At 29.0% G+C, this 26752-nt stretch overlaps 1 protein-coding gene across 9 annotated transcripts in view; it reads right to left on the reverse strand.

Annotated features, from left to right (window-relative positions):
• Nucleotides 1-273: 273 nt before the first annotated feature.
• Nucleotides 274-26752, reverse strand: part of LOC122715428 (glycogen-binding subunit 76A) — a 74091-nt gene continuing 47612 nt past the window's right edge. For 2 of the 9 annotated variants that reach the window (XM_043937663.1, XM_043937655.1), the window contains exon 2: nt 275-4681. In XM_043937663.1, coding sequence (XP_043793598.1) covers nt 2252-4579 — 2328 coding nt within the window. In that variant the 5' untranslated portion in view covers nt 4580-4681 and the 3' untranslated portion in view covers nt 275-2251. Of the gene's footprint in view, nt 4682-7143; nt 7225-9688; nt 10011-12269; nt 12368-12402; nt 12574-17394; nt 17505-26752 lie in introns of those variants that run through there. The other 7 variants (XM_043937619.1, XM_043937629.1, XM_043937636.1 and 4 more) reach the window with 7 other exon arrangements.

Here is a 26752-nt window from a genome sequence, read left to right on the forward strand (position 1 = left end):
TGAAAATGTCCTCAGAATAATCTTGTTCTCGGCTTGACTCGTCTAATTGCTAGTTTGGATCAAGCAGACAACACTAGTATAGGTTAAGCATACAGTGAGATTTAACGAAAATGAATCATCACTCACGCATTACGCCAGGAAGCGCAAAAATGAACGAAATTATCGAGAAAATTTCTTCGATTTTAATTTTAATTTTTTTTTATTTTATTCTTCCTGCTATCAACATTATTAATCAAAATTAATTAACGTAAATTGAAATTAATCGATGTAGAAATATCCTTAACAATTTTTCAAAATTTTCACTGAGCGAAATTTTCATTGTCTTTCTTTTCTTTTATACAATATTTGATTATATTTCAATTCATCATTTCTAAGAATATCTATTTATAGAAATAACTAATTAAACGATAACCATACAATTCTCAATATCTATATCAGATATCATTTAGATAATAACGTAGTAGAGAATAGTGAGCACGTTACTTGGCAATAAGATGCGCTATGCGATTCATGTAATGACGTCACGTTGCCAAGCAACGCGCCTTCTATCAGTTTTAACGTTTTTTCTTTCATCGTTCCTTATTAAATTAGTATCTTGGCGATGTCATATCTAAGTCACGATATAAAGTGCATTACTATATTTGGAATCTCTTTTTCAATTGCACATTATTAATATTCACGTTATTAATATTATAAATATTACAATTATTCGCGAAAGACTTTTTCAAGATAAAAAAAAATTCTAACCTAATTTTTCTTCAAATCTTGCATCTCGATCTTTACATTACATAATTCTTTACATAATTCTAAACTTTTGACTAGTGTGTCTGCACTATAAAAACAAATTTAAAAATTGATTAGTAATGAAACAAAAAGATGGATTCATTGTTAAAAGTGCACAAACTTTCGTTTCATAATAAATTTTCGTCACATTTCTGGCATCCTGGCAAGTATAGAAATTCATGTGCGTGATAAAAATAAAATTGTGATTGACATTCGACGATTTATACAGTGATATAGTATCTATCGATAGATCAGGCCTCGATTTCCCTGATTTGCGACGATCACATAGTTGAAATTCGGAATCAGGAAAGAAATATTTGTGATAATTGTTAATTATCACATTTCATTTGAAATGTTCTTACGAACAAGACACGATGATATATTATCTCGATTCTTGCAATTCTTTCCAATTTCATAATAATGGCACTAAATCAGATTGGCACAGGTCGAATTGATTTTGATCAAATACTTAGTTTCCAAGTATTTTCAATTATTTTTCGAGTACTCGTACCATCTATCGTTGCTAAAAGTATGCTATGTCACTGAACTAAACGAAACATTCATTTCAAACAAAACTCGCATCATAGTCTCGAAAATTTGCCGAGCAGATATGTTTTCTGTGTAGATAAAAGTTCGTCAAGAGAGATTTGTTTAAACTTTAACGAATCAATTCAACGATACTCGTTTAATATTAAAAAAAAATAGGAAGGAAAAAAAAAGAAGAAAAAAGAGCCCCCTCGAAGCGATACCACTTTTCAAAGTAAAAATCCTTCCAACGAACGTCTCGTTTCGTAAAACAGTCTCCTTTTAAGCGACTTCTGCGATAACATTTCCAACTCTAGTCGATGTGTGTGCCCTTTTTAGACACATTAGGCTCAATTGTGACGTGAAACCTTGTAGAATTATATTAGGTACTTTCTAGGAACGTGAAAAATATAATCCTCATAATCATGCTCTTCATGGACGAAGTTTGAATGTTTCATGCTCGCCTTCCAAATCCCATCTTCTTCCCAAGAATACCTCGGCGTCCCTTCTAAAAACCACCACCTATAACCGTAATTGTGGATTCTCATAAAACAAGGAACAACGAACGTGTGTAAAAAATCAGTCTATAACGAGTGTATCAAGTTTCCACGCGATCACGCGGCAGGAAGGAATAATTGACGCCAGTGCTGCCCTCTTCGATGCTGCTACCAGTTCCCTCTCGATCGACGCGAGACAAATATGTACAGTAAATATATATATATATATATGTATATATATGTACTCTAGGAACGTTTATACAACCATAGGCTCTCTCTTCCCTTCTCCATCGAAACTGCTCCACTTCGTCTACCTCTGTCGTTAGCCTTTTTCCTCATCAGTTCAGACTCTTCGTCTCCGGTCGTGGTACGTCCACGTGGCGACCAACACCCACAACGCAATCCGTGCGGGCACCGCACACGGTAATCGTATAATCAATCGCTAATCAATAAAACACGGATGACCAATCGTGATGATGCTGGTTCGCTTGTGCCGTGATTGGTATATAACCAACGGTCGGCGAAGCTGGCAAACACTGGAAACAGTAATTCAAACCAGCATTGTTGTCCCAGTACTGCTCTCCCTTACAGTGGAATCGAACGGCAAATTCGAGTCTCTGGCCGACTGGCAACGTGTGACAGTAGAGAAGGAACGAGAATTTGTCGCTGAAACCGTCGCACGAATTAGGCACGTAGGTGGCCTGCAGGTCGCTGAAATTACGCCACGAATTCAACGTGTATCTGATGTGCACCGATTTATGGAAATCGAGGTTGATCACGCGGACAGTGCCCTGGATGCAGAACGTGAGGGGATCCTGAACGAGCACGTTCTCTAGGCACACGCGACGCTCCCGAACCAAGTCGAGAAAGTTCGGCTGGCCGCCAGGCTGCTGGAACAGAGGCACCAAAGTTCTGTCTAATTTGCGGGGAGGGATCGCGCAGGCGGAGCCACGCCTGCTTTCTACGTATCTGGCTCCCCATTGGCTGGAATTCGGCAAGGTGTTAACGGGGCTAGTGTCCTTCTGGAAAATATCGTCGTAGATCAAGTCGCTATACGCTGAGTTAGGAATTTTCGGGATCTCGTCTAAGAAGGTGCGCACGTCGGCGAGATCTAGGCCTAGCACATCCGCGAATCGGACGATCTTCTTTCTGCCAGGAGTGCCTGGTGGAGTTTTTCCCGTTTTCAAAGAAGAACTTCGTCTGATCTTCTGTGGTCTCTCCTCCTCCTCCTCTTCCTCCTCCCCTTCCTCCTCCTCTTCCTCCTCAACGTTGTCTTTCCGTGGCTCCTGATCCACGACGCGGACAACGTCGTCCTTCACAGTTGGACTGGTCGCCAGCTTGTGCAGCAGAAGGCACATTTTGTCCTCGTCGCTGCTATTCGTCACAGTTCCGTTCTCTATTTGTACTTCGTTCTTCGTTGTCTCGAGCATCCCGTCCGATACGGGATATTCCAGAGTGAAAGCACCAGGGATACTGTTCGTGCCGGTGTACGTGGAACGATCGTCGACCGTCTCGTTTCCACCGTCGATCTCGTCCAACTTGAGGACGTTGTTCGAGTGTTGCGGCTTCTCCTCGTCGTAAGGGAGATCCTCCTCGTATGTATCGGACGAATCCGGAGACTCCTCTTTGGCAAGATTCCTAGCGTTCTTGATGTCCTCGAGCTTCCCATTCTCCGACAAACCGTTCACGAAATCGACCTCGTCGGTACCATCGGCGTGTTGCACCACCGTCTCGTCTCTCCTGTTCAACGAGCAACCGATCACGATCCTCGATCCGTTTACGGGTATCTCGGAATCGGAATGCGACTTGGGCAACCGATTCTGCATGTTCAAGCCAGGAACATTCGATTTGGAGGGACTTTCGTCCTGGAGGGAGACAGTGCTCTCGTCGAACGTGCTCCACAGCGACTCGTGGCTGGGCGACGTGGACGTTTCCTGCGAGGTTCTGTCGTTCGAATCCTCCGAGCTGCACACCGAGGTGTCGTTCTTCCTCGTCTCCTTGTTGCCGTCGCACACCACGTTGCTCTTCCTGTACGAGGCGCTCGATTCGGATGTGTCCTCGGAATGTTCCATCACGTTGAAGTCCAGTTTTCTGCGGTAGGAAGCGGCGTTCTTCGCCTTGGTGTCGCATCCGTTCGACAGATTCGACGTGGTGATCTCGCTGTCGGACGTGGTCACGGGATCGAAGAACATCTCGTTCTTCGACTTCTCCACGTCGGACGACTCCGGATCGAAGAAGATGTCGGAGGAATCGCTGTCGGGGGATGTGCCTAGCAACGGGGACGCGTACGCGTAGCCAGATTCAGAATCTATGCTGGAGAGCACTGCCTTGGACCCATTGGGCGAGCTGTGATGGATGCTGTGATGATTCGACTTCAATACCTCCTGGTTCACCACCAGATCCGCCACTTCTGCCGCGGTGGCTTCCTCCGCGGGCGAGCTGAGGCCATCCTCGAATTCGAGATCGAAGTCGTAGCAGAGATCCGTATCAGGATTGTGGCGCGGTTGATGCTGGAGAACGTGATTGTTGGTCGTGTTGTTCATGATGGACTTGGCCGTGGTCGTGGAGCGCAACCAGGATGTCTCTTTGGGCAACGAGGGAGATTCTTCGTTTCGTTGGGAACTGTTCTCGCCACCTAGGGACGTGAGCCGTCGGTGGAGGCGTCTGGCGAACGCCTCGGCTCGTCCACGGCAGCTGCTCGGAAAAAGAGAACTGACCAGGCCACAGGAAGGGCCGCCACTGTGGGCGCTGCCCGCCGAATCCGTGCTGCCCATCTCGAGGACGGACGAGCCGGATGTCCCGTCGGCGTGCCTGCCCTCCGAGGGCGAGGTCGTGCTGCTACCCTGCTCTTCCGCCTCTCGGCTCTCGGTGCTCGCCTGCAAATTTACCGAAATTTCGTTATTCGATTGATTACTAATTTTCTTATTATTTGAATCTTAGGACTTAGAAGTTTTATGAGAATTTGATTTAGAAAAGAGAACTTGAATTGTGAATTTTTCATAATTATAATTATGTAGTGCACGATGAAAGATTGGAAACGGAATGTTTGAGAAGTAGAATTAGTTATCTGGAAAGTAAGTATATTGAGAATTGTTAGAATTAGGTTTAAAAAAGAAAATTTGAATTAAGAAATTTTAATAATTACAACAGTGTATGGATAATTGTTTGGAAGAATTGAAAGTGGAATATTTGAAAATTGATTCTATTTTATCTAAGGAGTAAGTGTTTTTTGTGTAAAGGGAGAGAAAGAGATATATATTTTAAGTTTTTGAAAGTAAAAAAATTGAAATTGATAGTAATAATAATCTAGTTTGTTAGAATTACGAAATGTTTGCATTTATCAATCTATTGATGTTTAAAAAATATATGTGTTGTTATAAGTTCTGAAATATGGTCGCCGATTTTTCAAAAAAATTTACGGCTCAGAAATAAATTTAGCTTCTCAATGTTTCGCTTAATTGACACAATACACGTTCCTTATCAGCTAAAGCGAACTATCCCATATATTTAACTGAAGTCACCCGCGTGATAGAGTGAGCCAAGAACGAGGAAAATTAATTATGCATTAGTAGAGAAACTTTCTTGTGAAAACTTGTAAATTTAAAGGCAATATATACTCAACTAAATAGTTTTAACATCGATTAATTTTTGATTTTAATAATTCTCTATTAATAAAATTGTTATGTTATAATCTAAATCAATAGCAGATATGTCGAAAAATCCGGTTGGCTTTGAAAAATTCTTTTAATAGAATAGATAAGAAATTTTTAATTCGAATTTATAATCTTAAGTAGAAGTTTATTGATATAATACCATATCACGTGTTATTATTATAATTGAAAAAATGGAATCTTACAAAGAGATATGTCTATATTCTTTAAATATCATAATGCATAATATACTTTGAATAATTTTGTATATATCTTTTTCTATATATATAAATTATATTTAAAATTTTTTTTATATTTGAATTTTACAAAAATGTGTAAAAAATCGTAGTGTAGTTATTCAATAGTTAAAAAACATATATTCATAAAAGTAAAAGTTAAGACAAATAAACTAATCGAATTTATTTATATTTATAATTTTTTTAAATTAAAAATAACATAAGAAAATCAATCAACATATCAATAAGTTTTCTTCGAATATGTTTACATAAACATAAAATAGAGATATAAAATATAAAGAAATTTATGAACAATACAATCTATTGCTTAACTTTCATCAATAAATATATTTAAAGAATACAAGCTGCAAATTACTGAAAATTATGAAATCCCCTGAAAATGAAATTCACGAATCAATCAAAAGAATATAACATCATTTGATTTCCTTAGCCAATTCTTCGTTAAGTTAAAATTATTTTTATCCATACGAAATATGAGAATAAAACTACGATATCTTTTCACGAATGAAAAATTATAAAATTTACGAATGATAGAATACGAATTAATCGTTTTTAGAAATTAAATTTCTTGAAAATGAAATTCTCGAATCAATTCACTTTCACGGAATACATCTTACATTTAGCTTCCTGAATTCTTCATCAGGTTAGGTTAGAATTATTTTCATCCATATGAAACGTGAGAACAAAACCACGATACCCTTTCACGAGTGACAACGCGCATAATGACGTGAAATCAGGATCGTAATAATTTGTTTCCAACAGATTTCATACGCAATACGTGATAGCATGTGATCTCACGTGGCGCGATAGTCGATGTGTCCCTCTGTATAGTTTCGTAATCACGCGAGGGGTCGCACAGGGTTCACGATCGTCATTTGAATACAATTCGCGGCCAACGGATCGAATCTTAGGCGCAGCGTAGTATAAATTTTCTCATCTCCTCGCCATTTGCACGTATCTCCTCGTAAATCTTTCACTTCCGCTTGATACACGACCGCCAACCTTCCCGTACTAACCTGAGAAACGAATTTACGCGGTGGCGTTAATGAACGATACACCGTTATCTTGGTCACGAAATTTTCAAAAAAATTAATCCCAGTTCTGTTCAAATATCCTTGGGGCAAAATGGAACAATGATTTAGTATAATGGATATTGAATGTTATGATAAATGGAAAAATTTGAGGAAAAAAATTAGAGGAAAATTAGATGATAAAAATTTGGTGACAAGAATTTGAAATTGAATAATAAATGTTAAAATGAAAATAGTTTAATATAATATTGAATGGTTTAATTAATTAAGAGAGAGGAAAATTAGATGATAAATAAAAATTTGGATACGTATACTATTATTTTATATAAAAGTAGGTGAATACTAAAATTTTTGTTTCTTTTTAATATTTATTTAATAGTAAATAATTAAAGTAAATTACACATTTCTCCGATTGTTGATTTTAGTCAGCAGCTAAGAAATGAATAGGTTGATTGTTGAGTTTATCTTTAGTATCTGTAATCTATAACATAAGCGAATGTCGTACAGAAGAGATTAAAACTTTAAATTAAACTTATCTTAACCTATCCTATCTATCTATATTCCTGAACTTAAGCCAAATCTATTCCAAACCTTAAAATTACGATATTTAGTATTTGAAATATTTCTATTTAAAATTATAATCCTAACTTACTTTACTTATTTCAAATTTATTTCTAAAGTATTTAATATTTAAAATGTTTTTATCTAGAATTATATCTCCTAACCTTAAATCAATCTTAACCTACCTTATATAACCTAAATTTAATCTAAATTTATTCTAAAGCTAAAAATACGATATATAGTAAAATATATATTAAAATATTTCTGTTTAAAATTATAATCCATATTAATAATTATCAAATAAATAATTCAATCAACTTCAATTTAATACAAAAAAAACAGTTGGCTGTCCATATTGTTATGTTTTTTAAAAAGTTCTTACTGACAATATCCAAAATATTAATGTTAAAAAGAAATTCGTCAATTTATTTTTCGTTATAGCTTTCGTTTCGTATAAACTTAGCGACACAACGACGAAGAGCAGTGAACGTGAAGCTTCTTCAGCGGTTGTAACGGTTCCCGGGGTCGAGCACTAGACGTACAATCATATTATTATCCGCCACAGTTAAACTTACAACCGCTATTACAACGCTGTTGTTGTAATAGCTTCGAATTACGTTCATCGTTCATCGTATATCGTGTAATCCTACGTAGCAGCATCCTTGAACGAAAATAACCCGAGTCTTCCTATTTTTATAATTATTTCGATTCTATAAGTTGGATTTATTGGCCTTCCTTAAGATTATTTTCAATTCCCTTTCAACCTTTGCGTGATGGAAGATTTTAGAAGATTTCATACAATATTCATTCTCTTAGGAAAAATTTCTAGATGAAATAATTTTGAAAATTTGAGAAGAAAATTTTAAGAATTTCGAATATTGTGTAAGATTTAATTTTTCTCGAAAAAAACTTGCTTTTTGTCTTCGAAAATTTTGAGAATTTCGAAAGTTGTGAAGAATTTCATTTTTTTTTTAAATTTTAGAAATATTAAAAAATAGCATTAAAAAAAATTAAAATAAATTTTAATTTTTTAGAAATATATTAAATTTAGAAATATAGATAATAGATATGTATATAACTAGAATGGTATAATAATATATATATTTTCATTATTCAATGATAGGTTAATATGATAAAAAGGAGGTATTTAAAGATGGCGTATATAAGTGATTTATATATTCTTAATATGCCTTGATAAGTCTGATTGCACAAAAAAAAATCTATTAATGGTTCGTTGGAAGTTAACCCCGTAATTAAGTTGCACCTTTTTGAATTAATGATATAACTCAGCTGTCCGCCTATATTTATCGCTTACGTTATGTAAAAACAAAGAATTATTAATGATTGTAGAATATAAGTGTTCATAAAACATGCTCCATATATTTTTCCTCCATTAATAATCTCATTATTTTGAATAATTTTTCTTATATATAACAGTCGTTTCAAATGCAAAAATATTTCGCATACTATATCTATATCATATTTTTTGGATTGAAGTATAGGTTAAGTATAGGAAATTATATTAGATTTAAATATATGTAAAAATAATTTTTATTTTTATATTTTAAATTAAGTTTAGATTAAATTGAATGACAAATTTAGGTTAGGTTCGAGTAAAATTTGGAATAAGTTCAGATTATGTTAGTTTAAATTTGGATTAGATATTTTGTTAAAAATACTTTCAATACTGCATATTATATTTCTAAAATTCGAAAGAGATTTAATTTAGATTTGTAAATTTAATTATTCATATCAATCATCGATTTGTTTGTAAACAAGAAGACAAAATTCACGTTAATGACATCGAAGAGAAATTTGAAACACTGATCACAAGATTTGGCTTTCAGCCAAAATTGTTAATAGAAAGAACGAACACAGGAAATGTGGATGATCGTCATCCTAACCTATGTGTTGAAATTTTGACGCGCAAAACGTTCTCTCTTCTCTCTTACGACACGAAAATCTCTTCTTACATTTATGTTACAATACAATAATGAATCTATCGACATAATCAATGATGAAAATAAACAAATTTTGAACTTCAATAGTTCCATAATCTATCTGAACATATTTTTCTAAACTTTACTTCAATTAATTAAACTATGGAAATATATTTGCAATGACCAAATAATACATCGAATAATTTAAAAAAATATATTTTTAAAATTAAATATGATACAAATAAAAATTTGCAATATTTATATTTTACATATTTTACTTTCTAATCTAAATATATATATACATAAAATATAAAATCCTAAAAAGAAATGTAACGCAGAAATTTGTACTTACAATTAAAAAAATAAAAAGAAAAAAAAGGAAAGGTACTTATTATTTTTTGTAAAGGTAAGTACCAAATAAACAAAAAATTTCTACGTTCTCACCTTTCCCTTGAAGTTACCACTGTACCGCTCCATGCAAGGTGAAGAAAATAAAAACAATAAAAGGATGGGTTCAGGAAGGCAACAACACAGTCGCGTAACGTATACACATGAAGCGAGGAAGAAGAAACGCTCTCGTTTCGCTTTCTGCCTTGCAATCGCGGAGGTCTGGCAATTATTTTTGGCGCCGAGCTCGCCATAGTCGATCATCGAAAGCAATTGGTCGAAAGAAATGGAGCGTGATGACCACCATGATTCCACTGGCTGATCTTGTCGATACATCGTCAATTCATCGATATTTAATCGATATGGGGAACTCGACTTCCTGTATAAAAATTCGAAGTGTTCTTAAAATCAAGAAACTCGTATGATAGGTACTATTAATAGAAATAAATTTATTTTTACGTATAGTGGAATCTCTATATTTGTCGTTAATATCGAAGTGGACGAATATACAATCAATTTTTCTAAGAAAAGTTAATGAAAAAAATAATCGTATTTTTCAAATCTCAAATAAATAAAATTTTAAAAGCAAAAATTGAATTTTTATTAAAAATCTATAAACTTTTGATGACAAATATGGAGTTTTGGATGAATATTGAAATATTTTCTTGCCGAAAAAAATGTGATGAATATTGAATTTAATAAATATTGAATTCCAATAATATTGTATATATAAACTAAATATTGTATATATAAACTATTTATTTTAAAAACTATAATTTATCAAAATAAAAAAAAACCTGAATTATAATGAACTATTTAAAAAAAAATGAAAAAAAAAACTTATCATATGAGAGATGTTGAAGATGAAAGTCAGAAAAAACTGTTGCATTTTGACCTTTTATATTTTGGCATCTATCAACAATAAAAACAATTTAATCACAAGACGACTGCAAATATTCGAATGTGCACATATGAATAAAAAGCATGTGATACAAAGTATAATAAAAAGAATGAAAAAGACAAAACAAGAAAAAAAAAGAAACCAACGAATTAGATAATTCGTAATATGATTCTATGGATTGCATTACTTTTCGTTACATTTATGATTCAAGAAGTTTCTAAGTTAAAACAAATAAACGAAGTTATCGATCAAAATAACAAAAATTAAATGAAAGAAATCAATTATCGTAAGAAATTTATGAATTATGTACTATTATGCAAAAAAAAAAAAAAAACAAAAGGGAAATATGATTTGATATTTATAGTTTTATATCACTTGATTCATTTGGTCCATTTTAAATCAATTTATGGCTTCTAATATTATTATATTTTTACATAGTTAAGAATATTTAGAATTTAATATTTGAATTTTTTTATAAGAATTGTTTAATGTCTTATTTATAAAGTTTAAATAAAAGACAAGAATTTTGCATAATTATCAAATAAAATTTATGATATTATTAAAGCAAAATGTTATATAACAATTTATCTTCGATTCAGATAATTTATATTTATGACATAATCTAAACCTATAATTTAGCTTCATTTATGAAAAATCAAATACTTTATTCTTCTTTTAGATCTCTTATATTCGACCACCTGCATATTTTGCAATACTGTTAAAATATTTACGTAACATAGTTATTTTATCACATTTACATAATTATGGAATCTAATTTTACTTAAATAAACTGGTTATTATCAACACATCAGAAATACAATTTCTAACCTATTATATTCACCCTTAAAATTATTAATTATATTATCCATTTATCGGTTCTTTCAGAATTCTTTTTGTTTTTATTTTTTTTTTCCTTTTTCATTTTTTAGATCTAATAGTAAACGAGTTTCCAAGATAAAAATACTCTTGGAATCCGGTCAAACAACACGAAGACTGAATATACAAAGACGTGGGAGACTTTATTATAGCTTGTAACGATAAATTAAATATGTTTTGGCAATAAGCGTAAAGTACGCCACAATTCGAAAGTTAAATTGACTTAATGATTTTATGACACGTGATATCATTGAGACAATTTTGTCTGAAATACGAATTTTATACAACTGATATTAATAATGTTTCATCATTATGAAATTTGAACATATGATTAGTATTAACTTAGTATTAACTAAGTTACAAATAAACAAAAGGATATAAAAGAGAAAAAAAGAAATTAAATATGATTATTTTTTTTTTTCATATTTTGTAATAACTCGAACACAAACTTAATTCAAACCTATCTAACCTAAATTTTTTACAAATCTATTTCAAACTACATTCAATATTCACAAATACAATATACAACATAGAATATTTTTTACGCATATCTTGGAAATTTAGGTTAATTCAAACTAATTCAAACCTATATTCAATATTTACAAATAAAATATACAGCGTAGAAAATATTTCTGTCAATATCTCAATTCTATAGCTAATTCAAAATTAACCTAAATCTATTCAAATACTTAAAATCCTATTCTAAACAATCAAAATATATATATAAAATATAAAATCTATAATATTATTCTAAAAAAAGAAAACACTATTACTAAACAAATGCAAAAAAATTATCAATTATTCTTAAAATCAGTTAAGAAAACTCTCATATCAAAACTCAAGCGTCGCACTTACACTAACCTAAAAAAAAAACAGTCGATAGAGACCTAATTACGAAAATCCACTATAGAAATCACTTTCAAAAACCACTTAAGAAAACTCCCCTTTACTAAAGTCCGAACGAATCGCGTGTCGTTCCAAAATAATTACGCACCTGGACGACGACGGTCGTGTACAAGCAGCTAGAAAGAGGGCGCTCGCTCTATTATTACGCGCAGAAATGGCAACAAGAAAGGCATAGTATTGCGCCTCCGGCATGCAAACGCTTCTCTCCTCTGTTTCGCAGCTTCAGGTTACCACTTCGGCCCCGTCGACATCACCGATCCTATCTAAATCGTAAACTTTCTTTATCTGGATCATAAATACAAAAAGAAGTTCGCCAAGTGGCTCGCGGGCCCCTCGAGAGTCAGGGCGTTCCCCAGTTCCATGCGACGTTCGTTGCATGTCAGAGTCTGGCGGCCAACAGCCTTCAAGCCTCCTCTTACATAACGATTATCTATCACGCACGCCTAGACTTCCGATAGACGATCGACTTTGTGTGTGGTGTATACGCATACTACATTCCAGCTCTAAGGCTCTATATAGGGAAAAAATAGATGTTTCATAGAGATAAAATGATCTCTCTCTCTCTCTCTCTCTCTCTCTCTCTCTCTCTCTCTCTCTCTCTCTCTCTCATAATTGTTTGAAATCGAAAAATAGTTCGATTCGCAAATAAGTTTGAACTTTCATTGGATGTAAATATTTTGTACTAAATTATTTTTCAATGAATCGTTATTGAATTCAAATCTGAATGAATATTTAATATAAATTTAAATGATTCAAATCATAAGTGAAAAATATTTTTATATAATTATTATATATATAAAAAGTTAAAGTTAATTATACTTAAGAATATACTTTAAATTTATTAAAATTAAATTTACTAACAAATTACAATTATTAAACAATTGCGTTTATAATAAGTATATTTATTACAGTTTCATTTCTTTTTCAAAACTTAATTTTTGTTCTTATAAATCTAAATATTATTTATTAAATATAATTTTAAACTAAAAAGGCAAAATATTTAAAAATGCAATCAGAATATTGAATTTCGCGCCATGAAATTCTAAATGTTTTAATTCTGAAATTTATAATTTATAATTAATTTATCATGTTGTGAAACGAGAAAATAGAGTAAACAGACTCGAATATTCTTGACTCGAATAATTGAGTACTTCAAAAGATGAACGGAGCCTGGAAGGGATCTTTGAATTTGCGTTACGATACGGTACAAATTATAATGATGGAGGAGATCGAAACATTCGCAGTATAATTTGAATATTCGAATGTAAAACTTTTTTCGCTATATTTCGCGTGATGCCCGATAACGGTACGATCAATTATTAGCAATAAGTTTTACATGATACATGATACTAAGGATACTGTTTTTAAAATTTAATATTCTCGCGGTGTGCCTTGATGTTCTAAATATAGTCAGCAATAATTGTGTTTCTGTGTTCCATAATGACTCCAACCTAACCGAACAAACCAATAACTATTGTTTGATATATTAACATATTTGTATTCGATGAAATATTCCATTATTTTTATGGAAATTAATTGATTTTCATTTTACTTTTGCATATTTTGAAATATTATAAAATTGAAGTAAAATAATAAAATATCAAGCAACGGTTTTCAACCTATACTAAGAATGGATATTGAATTTAAAACATAGTAGAAATGGAAACTGTTAAGAAATATTTTGATTATATTGAAAAAAAAAATGAATTATATATAAAATTTAAATTTAAACTAATGAAGAATTTTTTGAAGAAAATCTGAGATCTTTATCAATAATGTTAATAAACTATGGCAATGTGCTCTTTTCCTTCACTCATAAATGAAAGAATTCTAGAAATATGTGTATATAAATATATATATATATATAAAGAAGAACTCTGATCATGAATGTATTTTTGTTTTATTATGCTTGATTATCATATGAATTTTTTTATTTATTTTAAAAATAAAATTACTCTAATATTAGAATTAAAAATGATTAAATATTATCTACATTTTGCAATTCATTCAAAGCTGTGTATTAAATTCCGTATTATACGCCCCCACAAGATCAAAACATGTTCATAGTCACAATTTGAACGAGATATCGAATATTGAAACAAACTCGAATCTCTATGACGAAAAAATTGGTGACAATGTAGTAACAATGCACCGATACCTTTGAACTTTGAAACAGGCCAACACTATTTGATACATCGCGCATTTGCATTCTGAAGACGCCTCTTCTCATTGTCCGATATAATAACTACAATATTGAATTGATTCGTACAAGCGAGAAATATGTAAGTCTATTATTTTAGTCTATTGCAATCGCTAGTTTCGAACATTGTAATACAAGCGAGCTATTTAAAACGGTGCACGTGTTTTATTCGCTGTATCGTTGTATTGTTTTATATCGAGATTCATCAAAATTAAATTATATATTTGGCTAATATACTACATGTTTTATATCTTGAAAACGAGAAATCTTTAAATTTTTTTCATTTTTGGTTGTTCTATTGAAATTTATACTCGTAGAACCAGATTTATAAAAATATGTAATTATTATATACTTTATTATTATATACTAAAAATGATTTTAAATTACGAATGAACATTTCTATAAATATTTTTTCACATTCTGAAAACAATTCTCTTTTACGAAAGATATTTTGCAACAACATGACCTTGAATTATTATAAATTAATATTTTTATAAAAAGATATTCATCTAGAAATAATTTTCTATTTATAACATTTTGCAATAGCATTCTTAATATCAATTTCTTAATATCAATTAATATTGCTATAAAATTTATATTTTCTAGAAAGAATATTCTTCAAATATTCTATTACTATTATCAATTAAAATTGTTATAAAATTATAAAATTCTATAAAATGTACAAATAATCCTATTTTACGAAAGATATTCTTAAATAATGTTACAAAAATTCTTCATCGTATGACAAAACACAAATTTTTAAAAATAATTTTATTTTACAACAGATATTGTTCAAATATTTCTCACTCAAATCATTACCACAAACTGATATTGATTGAATATTATAATCGATAAATTCGACGATCAAATGTTCGATGATCGATTTGGAAGTAATTTTCAGCGATTCGTTATAGGAATATGCGATGGTATTCGTCGCTTTCCTATGAACAGGGCAGCCAACCTTTCATTTAAACATGCGTAGGACTCGTTACACATCGTGTACATGCCCACGCGAGCGTTGCACTGGGGAGAAACAAGACGAACCAGATGTAAAAATGGCTTATGTCCGACGTTGAACACATTCTACGGAAAGGAATTTATCGAGACCTGCACGTGATTAGCGAATAATTAAAGCTGAAGGCAAAGAAATGACGAACGACACTGGATATTTTAACATTCTCTATTTCCAATGGAGTTTTGGATCGAGGAAGGTGAGATTGAAGAGAATATGTATATACAATTGCAAATTTCGTTGATTTCTCGATAGACATATTAGATGTGTTCGTGATTATGGATACGATGTAGAAAGCGTTAATATATTCGTGGTAAAGTCAATTCTAGAACTGAAAGAAGATAATAAATATCAATTGATTACATATGAAAAGACGGATTACTTATAACGTATTTAATGTAGCACTAAAATTGAAGAAATATGACTATAGTGACAGATATTTGTATAAAACAATGAAAAATATAAAATGAATATATGTGTAAAAAATAGATATATGAAAAACTCTTACTTACATCTTTTGAAAAAGTTTATGAGGCGAGCATATAATTAACATAAAATAGGAAATTTCTATAAAGCTATATTCATATTAAATATGTTAATAAATAAATCTCAATCAATATTTTTTTTCTCAATCAATACTAACTTTTGTTCTGATCTCTAGAATCGATTTTTCAAAAATAATAAATATACACAGCATCTTATATATTTATATTTTTATATTTATATTTTTTTATTTTTTACGAAAAACAAATAAAAAGAATAAATACCAATGAAAAATTGAGCTACAATCTTGATAATCGTTAAAGAATCGCCGTGACAGTGCATGATAATCACTCTTAATGATCTTGCTACTATATTTCTAATAAAAACTCTGATTATTAATTACACAGAATGACAGATTCTTATTAATTGTAAAAGATCTATTCTATTTTTAACTAAGAAAAAGTAATAAAATAAAGTCTGTCTTACATGTTGAACGATCGAATCGAAATCATTGTAAACGCTATTTTAATAAGAATTATGTTCCTTTATGTCGGGCAGTTATCTTAAGAAACATGTGAGACTGTTTATTTTGTTCTTAATCTGTATGCAGCTTTTAAACGACTCGTTTCTTGCTAACCATAAGCTAACAGGTTGTGGATACATGTTCTAGGAAAAGGAACTAATACGAAGTAAAATACGAAGAAAATTTCTTGTTTAATGGTGTATATTGAGAATTTACTTATTACATTGGTTTCTGTAGAAAAAAAAAGTTAGGAACAAACTATATATTCTATTTTCTATAAAAAAAATTATATTATCATTGTTAAATAATAAATATATAAGATGTTAATATACATGTGAGACAATAAAAACATTGATTAAAGTTTATTAAATTATAAACAATTTAATTTTGTATTAGATGAAGCGAAATAGTGAAACAATGATAAAACTATCTCAATCTTGTATACTAACTTCTGTTTAATATATCCACTTCTCTTAAAATCGACCATTCAAAAATATTTCACGAATATATTAACGCTCTATATATCAAAAATTAATATCTAATTCTTTTTTTTTTTTTATTTAAATACAATTTTCCATAAAATATTCAAGATAAAATAATATTTTTATTTATCTTTTTTAATTTCTTAATTGTTAATTATTATTATCATAAACAATTGTCATATTTATTTAATCTTTATCATCCAATTATAAAATACAAACATAACATCTAATGATAACATTTAAATAATCGTCAAAAGTAAATACAAATATTAATTAATATTTACAAATATAAATTAATCTTGTTTCAAAATTCGTATCTTTTTTTCGTAATTTTTTTACTATTAAATAAAAAGATAAAGAAATAATTGATCACGAATTACCTGTATCGAATAGCTTTATATCGATTAGTTCACACGTGCTCGAAGATTTCATATAATCTTGTTGAATAAGTTCTATTGTCTACTATTGTAGTAATTTCATTGTGCAAAAGTGCCGTTTTATTTTCTACCGATTATCCATCGACACAGTCTGAATCTGAACTACTTGACCCACGGCTAGGGCAGTCTCGCAATTCATCGTGACAGATTTATCGCTCTACTCCTACAAGAAGGCCAGCCAATCAACGTTGAGATCCTGCTCTAATTGATTAGCAACGAATTACGCGTGTGCTCGACGATATGTACATATGTATTTACGCGTGGGCTAAATCGATGGAGAAAATACTGTGCTTTTACCGTTTTACGCTTCTGTGGAAACGAGGCATAGATTTCACCGCGCCGTATTTTATGTTGTCATAATATTTTCAAATAAATTTTTTTTTTAAATAAAATTGAGAAATTTCCAATATGAGATACGTAATATAATATTTCTCATTTTTGAATTTTTTAATTCGAATTACATAAAAAAAGTATTTATTTTGAAATGATGATATGCATAATTTTAAGGTTATGTTTTTATTTTTAATTTTCTAGTTTTTTAATAATAAAATTTTAATAATAAAAATTTTATTAATAAAATTGTAAAATTTTATATGAAATATTTTTCATTGAATTTTTAAAATTATGTTTCTCTTTATTAACATTAACACTAAATAAATTTCTTTTTTAAATTTTAGGCTAAGAAAGCGACCTGAAAGTACGATTAAAAGCAAAAAATTTAATTAAATTTGCATAACGCATTGTATAAAATAATTCGAATCAACAAAGATATATAAGAAATCTTACAAAGAATTTGTTAAATGGATTTTAAAATATGGATATTGTTTATTTAAATTTTGCAATTGTTGACAGTCACGACTAGTAAACATACAACGCACGAAATGTCTAGAGAACATTTTAGAAAGTTTCTGTTCCACGTTACTTTGAAACTTTAATGGGAATAGGTAAGGTGAACTCGAGAATTCATGAGACATAAATCAATTACATTATTTTAAATGGAAGGTTAGATCATTTTGTTATAGATAGATTATCTTCTATGAGCTCTATTGAATTGATACTATTGGAAATTAATTGACAAAATGATAGATGTCTTCTTATTTCTCAATTTATAGTTTTATTGTCCAGTCAAAGTTAACTAATTGGATATATTATCTAATTTATAGGAAAACAATGCTATACTTGCAAATTTATAACTTAATTTTTAAATTTGAAAAATTGGAAAATTTAGAAAAAATGAAAATATTTAATATATAAAAAATAAATATAATAATATAATTTGATTTAAGCTTACTGTATTATCCAAATTTTAAATTTAAAAAGATGGAAAATTTAAAAATTTGAAAATTTAGGAAAATGAAGATATTTAGAAATAAAAATAATAAAAATTTTTTACTTAATTAATTATTTTACTTATTTAAATTATACTTTAAAGTTTATTTGTTCAATATCAAAATATCGAAATATTTCACCGAATTATTTCATTGCAAATTCTTTATATATTCAATTAATCATCGAACATTTCAATTGCCTTTCCTCGTAAAGTACAAGCTATCGACTCTTGTTATGGATTGTTATCTGAAATATTATTAGAATCATTAATCTTAATCAAACGATCTATATTTTTATGACGAAAATAAAATTCGCAGTACAATGTAATACTTATGATATTATCGGCATTTGTATAACACTTAATAATCCGCGAGATGTATTATTATCATTCTTAATGATCTCAAAGGATTAACGACCTGATAAAATACGAAGAAATTACAAAGTAACGATAAGTATCATAAATAAAATACAATTCTTAATCAATCAATAATCGATCATTTTAAAACGTTATATATTAATCATATTAAAATTATATATATATTTAATATATATAAATATATATTTAAAATGTTAATAAAAATTATGATTAATAAATAGACTATGATTTTTTATATAGCTAAACCAAAATTAAATATTCAATTAATGATTCAATAGTATCTGCAAAATAAGTGATTTTATTATATATACTTAATTATATATATAAAAGTTTTCTAATAATTTTCTAATAATATAAAATATTATTTATCGGAAAGAATTAAACTAAAAAAAGAAATTGTTTCATAAATCATGTAATAAGTATATTTTGCTCCAATATTATATTGAATATCTTATTATTTCTACGAATAAACTTTAAAATATGAATATTACATTATTTAAAATATGAATTTAAAATATGAATATTACATCTGTTTATAATATTCGATTATCATACATATTCATGTATGAAAATACGAAAAACATATATTTACACAAAAGTCCAAATAGCCTATTAATAAATCTTTCACTATCTCATCACACAATTCACTATTTATTTCAGTCAGCCAATCTATTACCGATTCAAGTACCAGTTTCACAAATGGTAAACATAGCAGGAGAAAGAGAAAGAAAGGAAGAAAGGAAGAGGAAGAAAGAAAAAGAAAATTCACAATGAAAATGGTGGGTATTGTTGGTTAGTTGGTATTGTCCAAGCAGTTACTTAATCCAGCGTTGATCGAAAATTAATTGCACAGAGACACCGATAAACTGCAGCTTGGGTTATCGTTCCACGACCACGCCATTATTTTTTTCACCTCGAGAAACATTCCATCGACGATGCATCACCGATCAGCCAAGTCAACAACCTTTCTTTTATCTCCTTATGTTCCGATTGTTCGCGCTGTTTTAGCCTTATCTGTCTAAAACCAAGTATGTATATATTGCGAATTATATATTTTTTTCTTTCTCTTAATCTTATATAATTTGTGTATTTATCTGTAATCTGTTAGAAATTTTTTTAATAATTGTATAATAAATTTTTATTTTTATGAAAAATAATTTTATTGTTTAGATCATGTATTAATATCGAATAAAAATGCGGATATGAATATCCAATTATCTTATTCGAAGACGCAATAATTCTATCTGGAGTTATATCAACAAGATTGGATAAGGATCGTCTTAACTACAATCACACATTAAACATCTATCGCTCTAAAGATATCATGATATTTCTGGGATTATGATACAAGATTTCGTATAATTTCGCAAAGGTTTTATTGCTTAATCGATTTGCTTCGAAATAATTTCGAAGAAAAATGTATGAATATATGTTTCTTTACATTCAACAAATTGAAAGATAAAAGATAAGAGTAATTAATGGAATAATTTCAGTAATAAATTCCTGAATTTTGAATATTGAAAAAGTTTCATTTTACTATCATTATAATAGAAATTTCAAATAATTGTGAATTTTTTCTGAATTTTTAAAAAAATCTAGAACTTAATATTGTTAAGTTTACTTTAACGTATATGAGCATTCCTAATTGCTTTAAGAGCAAAGTTAAAATACTGTAAAATTATGAGTCCTTCAAATTTTAATTCATTATAATCTTGAGAGTAAATAAACAATGTTCAGAATAAAATTATAAATAATGAATTTAATGGAATAAAAATTTGAGATTTTAGACTTTAAGAGACTTACTATATTGTTTGTTGTTCGCAGATAATGTTATGAATAACGAAACTAATAAAGCGGAAGTTTTAGATTTTAGATCAATACTGCTCAGCAATTGCTCTGGACAATGATGGAGTAAAGTTGTAGCCAACGAATTTAATGAAGTAGAGACCTGAGATTTTAGATTTTATAGTATATAATGCATTGTTTGCTAAAATCTAAAGATTGCAAAACTTAAAAGTAGAAGATTGAAACTTTAAACCAAGGCTATTCAGTAGTTACTATGGATAATATTGAGAGATTTTAAATTCTATAGAACTTATATAGGACTTACTATATTGTTTGTTGCAAACAATGCTAAAAGTAAATCTAAGAATTACAAAAATTAGTTTAAGATTTTAAATATAGAATCTACTATTGCCTGTTTTATATATAACTGCTTATTATTTTTTTTGCTATAACATTGTTCTGTCTGTCTGTAGATTGAGAGCAATTGCTGAACAGTAGTTCAAAACTTTAAAGAATCAAATGATTTGAATTGTTTCGACTATTTCAAATATAAGTTGAGAAACACTGGTTACAAGTATCCGTAGTATTCAATCAAAGTTCCATTCGCAAACTTATATTGAACATTGTATAGTCTATACATTGTTATGACGTGAAGGTAAACTTTATCTTCGATCGAACAAACCGTATTATGTACTTACTCAATTACGTGACTTACGCTATGCACATCATATTGAAAGTATCATAATAGATCAATTTACTTGGAATAAATTATCTTTAAAGTAATTCATTAAACAGAAAAAGAAATAATATTCATGAATATTTCATTTTTGTTTGCAGGAAATTCATCTTCGATATTGATTTACAAGTGATTGATAAATTATTTCTTCATTGTAAAGAAGAAATATGAAAAGAAAAATAGTAAAAATAATTCATCGATACATTTTGAATACATTGTTATGCAAGGCCTCGATTCTGACGAAGATGCGACTCATTGCCAAGAATAAATAAAGTCTCGATTTATATTTAACCAAGATGAAAATCTTAACGGCGTGACTGCGTTTCAAGACATCGTTTTTATATATTCAATTGTTATATATTCAGCAATGGACGGTTATTGTAAAAATCAATTAAGACGACAGGATCGATACAGATTTCTCCATGCAATGTACAATAACATCTTTGCCGTAATAATTTTATGATTCATCACTCTCATATTACATCCATATTCTAAATATTTTTTACTTAACTTCCCTTCAAGGGATCATATTCTTGATATAATTAATAGTATTAATGAATTATAATAAATATTTAATAATATTTAATATAATTCAGATATCAATAAAAGATAAATAATCCAATAATCAACGATTTGAGAGTTCATAATATAGTATTCATAATCATAATATTAGTCAAAGATTTAAAAATGGATGATTTAACATTCGCATTTTTTATATTTGAAATGTCTTAACAATTTCCTACAAAAATTTCCATTAAGAATACAAAAAATTTAATCGCACTTTTATATTTAAATTAGAATCAGCAAGGATAGATGGAATGTGAAAAAAGACAAAATGTAGCGGTGCAATTCGTGTCGTGTAACTCTTTCATTAACAGGATAAAAGCGGAATGACATTTTATTAGCTATGATATATCTCTAGAACTCCTTTGGCAATGAATGCGAAACAGATATATATATATGCATAAACTATTCACTGGCACGTGCATTCTAAAATCCACTCCATCCTCGCTCACCGCAAAACTTGATTCAATGTACAAGCTAGCGTGCAAGGTATTCGTATGCGGCCATTGAGAAATCCTCTATTTTTTTATAGTATACGGATTAACTTTATTGTAGGTAACACATTCCTAGTGAAATAAACGATCGTTTCTCACAATGTATCGATCGATTTTCATTTATTATCCTTTTATTATTGAAAATTGAATATTTTTTTTATACATTTATACGTGACATCGATATTTTTCCATTTCTATTGATGTAATCAGTGATTTATCAGTATTTTTTTTTGTTGTAATAATTTGTTAACAAAAGTTTTTGAAAATATTGTTTTAAAATTAACTCACTAATCTTCTCTTTTGAAGAATTAATATTCTTCATTTTTGAAATAGTGTATACATGACAAAAACGAAATTTTTACAGAAGGAAAACAAAATTAATAAATCTATCAATCAGTTTCTCAACATAATTTGATTCTTTATGCTTAAAATTGCTAGAAGAGGATAATTATTTCTCTGTTATTAAATATAATAATAATAATAATTCTCCGATGAATTTTTATAGGAGAAAATATTGCGTTATACTATTACTAGATTAATCTAAAGCATGTCACGTGACAATGCGATACTTGACTTTGGCGGAAACCTGGTCACATGTGTGGCAGTAAGGATAATGTGATGTCACATATTTTTCTATGAATATTTATCGCAGAGGAATTGTTCCCATCCTCAGCAACTTCGTTCATGTTAATATTTTAAGATTTATTATTCCTCCCTCTAGCATAATAATTAACCAAGTTTTGGAAAAATTTAAATATTTTGTTCTTCTTAAAAAATATCATATTTTTAAGTTTCAAAATATATTAAAATATTTAAAGCTCTTTAAATTTGAAATAAAGTTAATTCTTAATAAAGTTATATTTTTCATAAGAATCTAAAATTAGATTTTTATTTATCAAAAATAACACAAAAAGAAAATTATAAAATTCACTTTTTCATATCTTTCAAAGTTTTAAATAGTAAATGCAATATTATACTTATTATATTAATATTATATTTAAGAATATATTAATATTATACTAAAGAAGGTAATATTCAAATTGTTGAATTCAAATTGTTTTCTTGTGTACATTCATGTTGAAAAACACTGCTCTTAAAATAAATAAAATATCTTTCAATTATATTTTCGATTCATTCTCTTTAATTTCGTAAATAAGATTCTTGCTCCTTTCTTTCTCTATCGTTAAAATCTCGATCAGAATATCATCTATCGTCAATAAAATTAAATTATCGACACTTTGAAATCTCTGCAAACGAAAGATCAGAATTATTTAACAGATTATTTAACGCCTCAATTTTATAAAGTACATACTTCCTCTCCAACGTCTTAATAAAGCATGCACAAAGGCGTGCTAATACCCTAACAATATTCTCCATTTACCGAGCGAGCATTGTTGTAAGTTAGGTTACATTCAAATCGTACTCGCCACTTTCTCTTCCCTTTTACGTCGAGCATACTTATCGATCAGGTTCAAACAGATAGACGTCTGCCAAGTCGTAAATTCAACGAACGAGTTCCCGTTAACAGGTTTGAATCATAGTTTCACTATTTGATCACCACCTCCAATGGGGCGAACTTCGATAAAGCGAACACAGTTACATCGGCTGAGATAAGAAAGGAACGTCAATCGTGCAATAAAGGATTAACTTGTTAGAAGGGAGCGTTGAACGTTACTATAGAAAGATAACCGACTTTCCACAGAATGAATCGAGGAAATGAACGAAAGAAGGTAGGCTTGATTGATTTAATGATTTTTGATTGAATATTTTTTGATTGAATGATTGAAAATCTCTTTGTGTGAAGTTTTAGATTGTATCTGATTATCTGAACATCATTGCATTTATGTTAAAATGCTTATAATGTAATGTAATTGCATTTCTAAAATAGATGATAGATTGAAAATTAATTCATTAAATGTAAGAGAATTATTGTGTTATTATATTTGAAATATGTAATAGTTGCATTTTAGTAAAGATATTTTGCAAAATTCTTTTAATTCATGTTCATTTCAGATGGTATTCACACATTACAATATATGAACTACAAATTTGCAGTTGGAAGATTCAAAAAACCAATCAATGTAAGTTAATTAATTTTTTGAAAACGACTTATATAGTTTAAAAATTTTCTTATTATTATTATATAAATTTATATAAATTATTATATAAATTTCTACTTAATAAATCAACTAAGTAACTACTTCAATAAGTTAACTTTAATTTAATTGATTATCTTTAATACATTAAATTATAATAATATACATATAGTATAAATTTATATTATATAGAAAATTAAATTAGATTATACTAAAAACTTTATATATGTATATACATATCTATTACAAATTAGTATTTATATATATTACAAATTTTACAAACAATATTTATAGTACGTATAAATATTTGTAGTAGTATAAATATATATGCTATAATTTAATGTATTATTTATTTTTAATAATTTTTATATTCTATAATGTATTTTATAATTCAATATTCATAATATATTTTATAATACTATTTAATAAATTTAATATATATATTACAAATATTAATGTACACAAATTTGCTAGTACAATAATTTCTTATTTTTTAACAAATCAGTTACTTAGTTAAATTTTATTAAAGATACAAATTATATCATATTATAAACACTTTCATATAAATTGAAATTCAAATTCATAAAATTTTATTCGTATATATAAAATTTAATCATAGATTAACCAAAAATAAATTTTAAAATTGCGAATAGTTAGAAGAAACGTATCAGTGAAACGACAAAGGATGAATTACAGAGAAATGTTTATCGAAAGATAATTCTTTTTCTGTGTAGAGTGAATCAACGAAATGAATGATAGAGATAGGTGGGCTTGATTAATTCATCGATCGGTAAAATGGTCTCGGTGTTGCAATAACCCGCGATGGTTTTAAAAATAACTCAGTGGCAGAACTTGTCACCGACTTTCTCTGCTGTCTTAGAAACAGCACGGTTGGCATTCAGTGGCGGCGTGCAATGCCGATGGAACTTATTGCATTTCCGCCTCTCGTCATTGTTTGACATTCATCCACTTGAATCCCGTGAAAATAATCACTGAAAGACTTTGCCTTCGCATTTGCAGAAATAATTGCCAATTGTTTGCTTTCTCGGTAATGGCTAATGGTCATGCATATACTCAATGGTTTCTTTTATTGGTGCTTCTTAGGTTAAGTTAGGTTAGGTTAAGTTAAGTTAAAAAAAGAGATTTTTATACATATAATAGAAATATAATACAAAATATTAAATTTTATAATATCGAGTAAAATACAGATATTTAAAAATAAATTTTTATGATTTTTCTTTTCGAATTTAAAAATTTTCGATTATTTAGTTCTTAAGAATTATATTTCTTGGAATAATTTTATATCTTTTAGAAATTTTTTAATTTTTTTAGAAATTAGAATTTTTTAGAAATTAGAATAATTAGGTTATATTGCTTTTTTTGTTTTGAAATTTAAATGTTAGCTATTTAAATTTTTCTTTTGAATGGAATAAAAGAAATACAAGAATCTGAATTCGATGTTTCCTCTGTACAAGTAGTAAAGATAGAAAGTCGCGAGTCTTGTGCATAATGTAATCAGTATCCAAGGCATTTCTAAACCTTTCTAAATTTATGATCGTAGTATGATGTAACATATTTATTCTCTCATCTAATACTTATGTTTAGTAACAATTGAAGAACGTTGAGATACAATTGTACTTCACTCGACATTTAACATCAGATTACGATTCCAGTATTAAGAAGATTAAACATATTACGATAATATTTGATTTTATAGTTGCCATAGTAATTATGAATTACTTGTCTTCCTGGAAATTCATATTTACAATTATATATATAGACTCTGTAGCTTTTGAAACAAGATTTTTCATATTGATTTGCAAATAATATACGAAAATAATAATAATAATACGAAAAAATAATATAAAATATTAATTAACGCTGCAACAATAATGGAATAATCACGAATATTTTTCTCGAA

This window comes from Apis laboriosa, unplaced genomic scaffold (assembly GCF_014066325.1).
Source record: "Apis laboriosa isolate Shangri-la unplaced genomic scaffold, ASM1406632v1 scaffold112_cov148, whole genome shotgun sequence".
NCBI classification, from domain to species: Eukaryota; Metazoa; Arthropoda; class Insecta; order Hymenoptera; family Apidae; genus Apis; species Apis laboriosa.